This window comes from Perissodus microlepis, chromosome 3 (assembly GCF_051167445.1).
Source record: "Perissodus microlepis isolate ML-2025 ecotype Zambia chromosome 3, ASM5116744v1, whole genome shotgun sequence".
NCBI lineage: Eukaryota > Metazoa > Chordata > Actinopteri > Cichliformes > Cichlidae > Perissodus > Perissodus microlepis.
In genome coordinates, this window is record NC_140463.1 from 6,669,085 (window position 1) to 6,678,050 (window position 8,966).

Consider the following 8,966-nt stretch of genomic DNA (forward strand, 5'->3'; position numbering starts at 1 on the left):
GCCGTAATAATCTACTTGGTAAAGCAAATCCAGTGGGTGCCTTCAGACAGCAATTGTAATGGTTACAGAACCACACCGGACCAACAACAAAAGAAAGTCTTTCTGTTCATAATATATAAGTATTTTTTTATTTAAAAATTTGTAAAATGAAATATATACAACAATTAAAAGAAAAAACACTTTTTATCTATATATCGTAATCCTTACATGTTTTTAAAAAGCGCAACAGAAGCCAACTGAATATTTACATTTACAAAACCAAAATGTCCCTTTTTCAGATGGTAAAACAAATTAATCTGAATAATTAACAAAAATGAATTATTCTTACTGGTTTTCTGTTCAGGCATGGAGGATTATTGGATAATATGTATACCTATATAACTATATACACTACATATTTATCTGCATTGAACAAATATACTGTAACTTACTCATAGACTCTTCTTCACCATTGTTTATTTAGGTGGTACAGTAACAGGGCCGTTAATGCCACTGAAAGTTCTCCTGAATAACTCGCTCTCCATCCCTTAATACTCACTCAGTCTCTTTCATGCACCACAACCAAAACAGTAACATTATAACAGAGATACTGAACACATCACAATAAAATCCCCTTAAGGATAATTTTAATGCTATACAATCATACACAAAAACACTATAAACCCACACTGGGATATTTTATATATGAGGATCACCATAATATATGTATAATAGAAGATTATGCTGACTGCCTGTTGTAAGATTTAATAGTTAGTATTTATGTGCGATGTTTGACCGTGTCTTGACCTATTATGATAAGCCAAAGCAAAGGGTTTCTGTCTGTCTCTGTGTTCCTTTGCTGCTTGTGCTAAAGGCTGTACACCCCAGGTGGTTTTGCTTTGTTCGCTTTCTGCTGTGTGCTGTATGTATGTTCTTGCTATTCATATGATGCAGTGAATAAACTCTGTTTCAAGAATTCTAATCTTTTCCAGAGAATCTTTTTGAGTGCACAGATTTTAATTGGATCTTAAAAGCAATCCCGCTCCAAAGCTGTGCAGTCTTACAATTCATCACGATTATATTATTACAATTTGTCAGTGAGAGTACAAATACAACTTAATAAGAGGAAACAACATTAGAAATATAATCATCCTCATTTCACCTGCTCCACAGACACTGACACAGTCAATGGCAACACCTTCACTTCTTCACGAGTGCGAATATATGGAAACATCTTCTCAGTAAAAGTGTGTCTGAAGGTGTGAATGTGTTTGTTAGTATCAGGACCAGAGAACGACAATTTTCCGCTGTTCCAGTTCAGATTCACTCTGATCCTCTGGAGCTTCTTTTGTACTACGAAAGCAGTGAGAGGAGCTGATGGTGAGTGTGCGTAGTATTTATCTTCACATAATTTTATCTTCCATAATCCAGCACATAACTCTTTCTTCTTCTCCACAGACTTTGCCAACACACCCAGTTCCCACCCTGTACTGTCTCCAACTTCGACATCCCAGCTGTGAGTCCCTGAGTTAAAGCCCTCAGAGCCCAGGACAGAGTAGAACAAATTAATCCTCTCTGGATTATCAGGAAGCTGCTGCCTCTCTCCTCCTCTCACACTGGTCAGATCTTCAGACAGGATGAGGTTTGGATGAACAGTGTTTGGGTCCAGGATGAGAGGAGTGTAGGAGACCATGTACTTCATGTTCTTCCAGATGTTGAAGGTCAGGTTGCCCAGATGTTTGGCCTGGTCTATCAGAGCTCCTGAGGGCAGCTGTGGATCATCCAGCAGGGGGCAGCGCTGGACTCTTTCCACTGCAGCCTTGTAGTTGTGCAGGAATGAGACGTCTTCAGCTCTCAGCTCCTCCTCTGTGGCTCTGACTGTGTCTGAAAGAGCTGCTATCTCTCTGCTCAGAGCCTCCATCTTCTCCTTCATCATCCCACTCTTCTGCTCCTCTTCCTCCCTCAGTGCAGCCAGCCTGTCCTCCTCTTCCTCTGCAAGAAACTGGTGAAGCTTCTTAAACTGCTCCTTAATCTGCCTCTCTGTGTGTCGGGCCTGGACCTTAATGTGTTCTGCTGTTTGATCAAACTTCATTTTAGCTTCTTCATAAACCTTTAACTTCTCCTTTAAGGGCTCCAGAGTTTCCTGAAGTTCCTTCTTGTATTGTCGTGCAGGTTCATCGATGGGTCTGAATCTGTGATTGGTGTGTTTTTCTGAGTCTCTGCAGACGACACACACTGGCTGCTGATGGTCCAGACAGAAGAGTTTGAGTTTTTCAGAGTGCAGACTGCAGTGAGCCTCTGAAGCTCTCTGATCTCTGTCCTGGAAGAATGAGGAACATATAGTAATGTAAGTTCTTAACTTTGTGCACATTTTTTGTAGAATTTCTTTTAATTGTTTATTGAATTGTTATATTCAAACACATTGCAGTGTCTACCATATATTACAAGGTAGACCCTGCAATAAAACAACAGAGAAAAATCCAACAGTCATATGACCCCTTATGTGCAAGTGCTCATGTGCAACATTGGGATGGGAAAACTCCCTTTTAATAGAAAAAAAACCATCAGCAAAACCAGGCTCAGGGAAGGGTCCAATTCAATTTTATTCATATAGCACCAAATCACAACAGAAGTTGTCACAGGGCACTTTATATTGTAATTTAAACCATATAATACAGATAAAAACAATTATATGAACCCTCATAAACAGGACAAAAGACATGCTGTGGAAGAGAGCCAGAGATGAATAATCATAATTCAGTGCAGAGAAATATATAAAGGAAGAAAGGTGTATTTACACAGTGTGAGGTGTTTATACACCTCAAAGATGAGAGACTCACAACATCATGAGAATGCCCCAGCAGCCTACACCTATTGCAGCACAATTGTCATGATACTGGGTCATGTGACCCAGTGTTTGAGTTTTTATTTGTCTTTTGTATTCATTTGTGTTCTAGTTCAGCTCATCTAGTTAATTTCTAGGTTGCAGTGTAGTCCTTTGTTTCTTAGTTGTTTCTGTCATCTCCCCCTGTACTGTCTACCTGTCATGTTTCATGTCTGTGTTGTACTTGTTGTCAAGTTCGTGTCATGTCTATTTCTCCATGTTTCCTGTTTTATTTTGAAAGAGTCTGGTGTTCTTTGTTCATTGTATTTAGTTTTGCTGCCCTGCTATTGTACTGTCTCCCCGCTGCCTCGCGAGCCAGAGGCAGTAGTGATGGGTCGTTCGCGAACGAAATGGCTCTTAGAGCCGGCTCTTTGACGTGAACGACGCGAGCCGGCTCCTTATCGCGAGCCGTCACGTGGGGTTTTTTTTCTCCTTTCTCTCACCCTCTCTCTCTTTCTCGCACTTTTTTTCCGCTTCACTCTGCACGTGAGCCTTGTGCTTTACGCTGGGCAGAGGGGGGAGGGGCGGTAGTTACACTCAGTAGCACAGGAACAGAGCCAGAGGGAGAGAGAGAGAAAGAGAGCCAGGGACAACAACGTCACATTAGAAAGGTATAGTAATCATCCACAACTATTTTCGGTTGCAGATGATAAAGGATTCAGAAAGTTTATTCATGCGGGCCCATATGACAGAGAATATGCATGTTCTTTTTGTTTTCATATTATAATTTATATTTAATTGTGTTGTGGTTTGCAGTGTTTTGTGTTGTTTCACTTTAAATTTGTAAAAGGAAAAAGCTGAAAATTTAAATAGTTAAAAGTTGAAATGTGAATAGTTGATTTTTGTATTATATGATTTATTTATTACATTTTATGTGGTGTGAATAAATAAAAGTATATTTACGGTGGCCCCTAGAGACAAAGCACATACAAACTTCAAATCACGTACGAACTCTGAAGCATGTACAAACTCCAAAACATGTACAAACTCCAAAACACGTAAAAACACGTACAAACTCCAAAACACGTAAAAACATGTACAAACTCCGAAGCACGTAAAAACTCAGAAGCACATAAAAACTCAAAGCATGTACAAAAGACAACAGAAGTGCTCCAGGATGCTAGGGGCAGTGTTGAGCTTTTGTTATCTTGTGGCTACACAAGCCAGCAAGTACCAACGACCGGATTTGGTGTGTGGTAGTAACAGGTAAATGAACTTTTTTTTTAAATTATTTGAATATATATGAGTGCCTGTGTATAAATACACAAACAATACACACATGCTTTCAATTGTGTAATTTAAGTGATCTAGTAGCTCTGCTTTGGAAGTTCAGTTCATGCTAGAAATGTGTTTTGGAGTTTGTACGTGTTTTGTCTCTAGGGGCCACAGCATATATTTATATATAAACAAATATAAATAAAACCACTTTTTTTTAACGTTAGTAATTCCTTTTGTGCATAATTTTATATTATTGTTAATAATAAATTAATTAAAGCAACAAAACAACCTGAAGAGCCGGTTCGGAGCCGAAAGAGCCGGCTCTTTTTAGTGAGCCGAACCGAAAGAGCCGGATCTCTAAAAAGAGCCGGAAATCCCATCACTAAGAGGCAGTCAGAGTCGGAACGGTGAAGCTCACCACCGACACGCCATCGGCTCACGCTTCATCAACTTCCGGGTCTTCGCCACAGTCTAGCCACACAGCGCGGCACATGGAGATGACAGACGCCATAGACTTCGGTGAGGAAGAGCGGCAGCAGGTGTTACGGGCTTATCAGGAGGAAAAGCTCCGTTGGAAGCCCTGGCTCATTTCCGAGGAGGAGCTCTCGCCTGTTGCCTCACCTCGAACCAGCAACTCGCCGTTTCCACCCTGCTCAGACTTTACTTCACCTGCCTCGTGTTTAGTGAGGATGTGGGCAGAAGACAAGGAGATTCCTGCCACGTCATCCTCTGCTTCTGTGGCATCAGCATCCATCGCACCCACTTCCAGAAAGAACCATCGCACAGCGCTAACCCCAGGGGTGAGTGACTGTGTTTTGGTGCCTCGCGATCCATCTATGGAGAAGAGCGAGATGTGCATTGTTTCGCCGGGGCTGGAAACTATAACTGAATCATGTTCTGAGACTGAAAGTACAGTGTTTAGTTGTTTAGAAAGACCTACTATGGAAATCATGGATTTCAACCTCTGTGAGGGGCAGCAAGCAGCTTGCACCCACCTAGAGGAGGAGCTCCGGGGAAAGCTGTGGCTCACCCCCGATTGTCAGCACACTTTTCAGGGAACATGCCTGGCGCTCGGAGGCCCTCGTAGCTGCCAGGGTCTGCCACCTCTCACTTCCCTAAGAGCCAATGCTTCAGCCTCAGTGGTTTCTTTAAAGAAGACGCGGTGTCCATGTCGCTGCAGCACCACACAGCAGCTGGAGGTTGGTGGAACTCTTGTTTCCTCTCAGACTCCGTTAATAATAGAGGTCAGTGACAGTCTTTCGCCTCAAAATCTTCCTAAGTTGCAGGAATGTGACTGTCATGAAAGATCTGTAGATTCTCCAGAGATAAAGACAAATTCTAAATGTGCTGGAGAAGCAACAGCGACCCAGAGCTCCTCAACACCACCCATTCTCTTGATAAATGATGGAAATGTTGATCAAGAACTCATGTCTGCCAAATATCAGGCTGAGCCCCATGACTCCTGTCAGTCAGAGCATAATGAGGCTTCAATCCCCTCTGACAATGTCACTCTTGATTTGTTTGTGACTAACATGGTTACTGCTAAAGCTAAGGGCTCTGTCAAACCAACCACAGAAGAGTTTATTCAGACTCTTGGCGTTAACCTAGTGCCAGCCTTCCCATCAGAAGTAAGTGTAACTGCTGTATGTGTAAGCACAGACTCTGATCAGGTTACATGTCCACCACATGACTGCAAAATGAACGTGAATAAGTCTTCTTTAACCAGTTGTGCCAAATTAATGGATGTCCAGGAACCTAGCCATGAACAGATAAATCATGTTTCTATGAACAATTCTATTATAAATGCAGCTCAAAGGGCCAAACTGGCCCCTTTGGTGACTGTGACACTGTCACAGGTGGAAACTGAAAAAAAAAAACATCTCTTTGTCTTCCTGTGACAGAGGGAATGAACTGTACTCAGAGTTTTTCCTTAACAGTTAATTCACTTTCTAGGAACAGTAAAACTTTTGCAAAAGATGATGCAGAGACTGTTACTAACTCTGGGAAATGTTATGGGGTCGATACTGCCTATGTGCCCAAGAGTCATCAAGGTAATTCTGGTGAGTGTGAGACAGCCAATCTGAATTTGTTTTTCTGCTTCTGAGTTAAAAGAACAAAGGACTGAGAATAAAGACTTTATGTTTGTGAAAGAAAATGAAAATATGACTTTGGGCTATGACTAGGGATGGGTACCGGTATCGCACCAGTTCTGACATAAACGGTAGTAACCAGACCGAAAAGCAGTGCACATTTCGGTGCTATATCATTATCGCAAATTTTCAAATGTATATCGTGATAAATATTTTTGGTAATATCGCCCTGCTCTAATATCTGTTATTAATCTCGCCCCAGTCCGTGAGATCTTCAATGCACATCTCCGGTAGAGCTTCAACAGAGGGAGACTGGGGACATTGAGTCCCAATGGACCATGTTCAGCATCTCCATTGCTGCTGCATTGAGCTGCAGCCGCAAGGTGGTTGGTGCCTGTCGGGTGTCTGCCCCATTGCTACGGGCTATTTGATCTCTATACAACCATTGCAAGAACTTGACTTATTCCCACCCCCCGGTGGGTGATGGGCTCTGCTATGGCTGCCCTTTGCCACCGATTCTGTTCATAATTTTTATGGACAGGATTTCTAGGCGCAGCCAAGTGCTGGAGGGCTTTCACTTAGGTGGCCTAAGGATCTCATCTCTGCTTTTCACGGATGATGTGGTTCTGTTGGCTCCATCGGGTGATGGCCTCCAGCTCGCTTTGGAACGGTTTGCAGCCGAGTGTGAAGCAGTGGGAATGAGGATCAGCAACCCCAAATCTGAGGCCATGGTTCTCAGCCGGAAAAGGGTGGAATGCCCATTTCGGGTCAGGGAAAACTTCCTGCCCCAAGTGGAGGAGTTCAAGTATCTCGGGGTCTTGTTTACGAGTGATGGGAGACGGGAGCCGGAGATCGACAGACGGATTGGTGCAGTGGCCGCAGTGTGCGCATGCTGTACCGGACCGTCGTGGTGAATTTACCGGTCGATCTACGTCCCTACCCTCACCAATGGTCACAAGCTGTGGGTAGTGACCAAAAGAACGAGATTGCGGATACAAGCAGTGAAAATGAGCTTCCTCCAAAGGGTGGCTGGCCTCTCCCTTAGAGACAGGGTGAGAAGTTCAGCCATGGAAGGGCTCAGAGCAGAGCCCCTGCTCCTCCACATCGAAAGGAGCCAGCTAAGGTGGTTCGGGCATCTGACAAGGATGCCTCCTGGATGAGGTGTTCCGGGCATGTCCCACCGGGAGAATACCCCGGGGCAGACCCAAAACATGCTGGAGAGATTATATCTCTCTGCTGGCCTGGGAACGCCTTTGTGTTCCCCCGGACAAGCTAGAGGAGGTGGCTGGGGAGAGGGAGGTCTGGGCCTCTCTGCTTAGGCTGCTGCCCCCGCGACCCAGCCCTGGATAAAGCGGAAGAAAATGGATGGAAGAATGGACTTTAACATCCATGCAGCCTCAACATGGCATTTAATCTGTTATTAGACTCAATTGGCTTCTCTCAAAATATAAAAGAACCCACCCACCACTTTAATCACACCCTAGATCTTGTTTTCACATATGGCATAGAAACTGAATATTTAACAGTGTTTCTTGAAAACCCTCTCCTATCTGATCATTTCCTGATAACAGTTAAATTTATAATAACTGATTACACAGCAGTGGGGAGTAGACTTCATCACATTAGACATCTGGAGAAATAGATTGCTACTTTATAAGAAAGCCCTCTGTAAAGCTAGAACATCTTATTACTCATCACTGATTGAAGAAAATAAGAACAACCCTAGGTTTTTCTTCAGCACTGTAGCCAGGCTGACAAAAAGTCTGAGCCAAACATCCCTTTAACCTTTTTTGATGTCCAATACGATACAATATTATACATTTGGATATCTGCCGATATCCATATAAATCCAATTTAGTCTACTTCATACTCAGTAAAACAGTTTTTTGAATGTCTTGCTTCCTTTTTTACAAATTCATACTAAAATATGCCTACCCCTGGTCCAGAGAGAATATTCTCTTCTGAATCACTTATTTATTAACAGTAGTCATTTCTCTGAACATCTTTCATTACATGAAACAACAATGGGAATACTGAAGACCTCCTGACATACCTGACAGCAGAGATCCTCCTCTGATCTGGAAGCCATTGAGTGAAGCTGAAAACAGGAGAGAGGCAGTACAGTCAGTCCTGGCTCCCCTCCCTACTCTACGACCTTCACTGAAACTTCCTTTGAGTCGTGTTTTTGCTCAAACTCACATTCAGTGTTTGGAGCGTCAGCAGCTTGAAGCAGTAGTGTTGGAGTTTTCCACTTTTCTCTCCTGTAGCTGGACTCACTCATAGGAAGCTGCTAGTTTGGTCTGAACTCAGTCTGATCGTCTGTGCATCTCTCTTTACTGTGGAACAACAACAGGGTGGATTTTCACTCGACTGTCTCTCACAGGTGCTGTTGCTTCACCCACAATGTGGGTGTGCTTAATTCCAGAGCTTAGACGTTTAACTAACATCTGCTGTAAGACAAGTTAGAACATGCAAACTTGTAGAAAGCTCAAAAATAGCATGCCATTGTGTGGTGTAGTGTTTATTCTGCAACAGCTACAATGTGGAGTTTGCTCTAGTGGGATTGTCGCACATTAACACACAAAGGTGGACTCTTTTTCTATCTCAAGCTGTTATTCACCGTTTTCAAGGGTGTAGTAGTATTGTACTGTATGCATTATTTATACATACATACATACATCTATATTTATATATCTATACATATATCTCTTGATGTATTACTGTAGGGTCTACCTTAAAATATAAAGTACCTTGAGGTTAGGAACAAATAAAACATACAAAAAAAAAACTAAGTT

General features: G+C 42.6%; 1 protein-coding gene across 1 annotated transcript; it reads right to left on the bottom strand.

Moving 5' to 3' along the window:
• Positions 1-208: 208 nt before the first annotated feature.
• LOC146389627 (nuclear factor 7, brain-like) lies at positions 209-8,605 on the bottom strand. The gene is made up of 3 exons (XM_084922972.1): positions 8,371-8,605; positions 8,225-8,269; positions 209-2,299 (listed from the first exon to the last, which is right to left on the bottom strand). Exons 2-3 carry the CDS (start codon positions 8,258-8,260, stop codon positions 1,133-1,135), a joined length of 1,203 nt encoding a protein of 400 aa, XP_084779098.1. The 5' UTR covers positions 8,261-8,269; positions 8,371-8,605; the 3' UTR covers positions 209-1,132.
• Between the last annotated feature and the right edge of the window lie 361 nt (positions 8,606-8,966).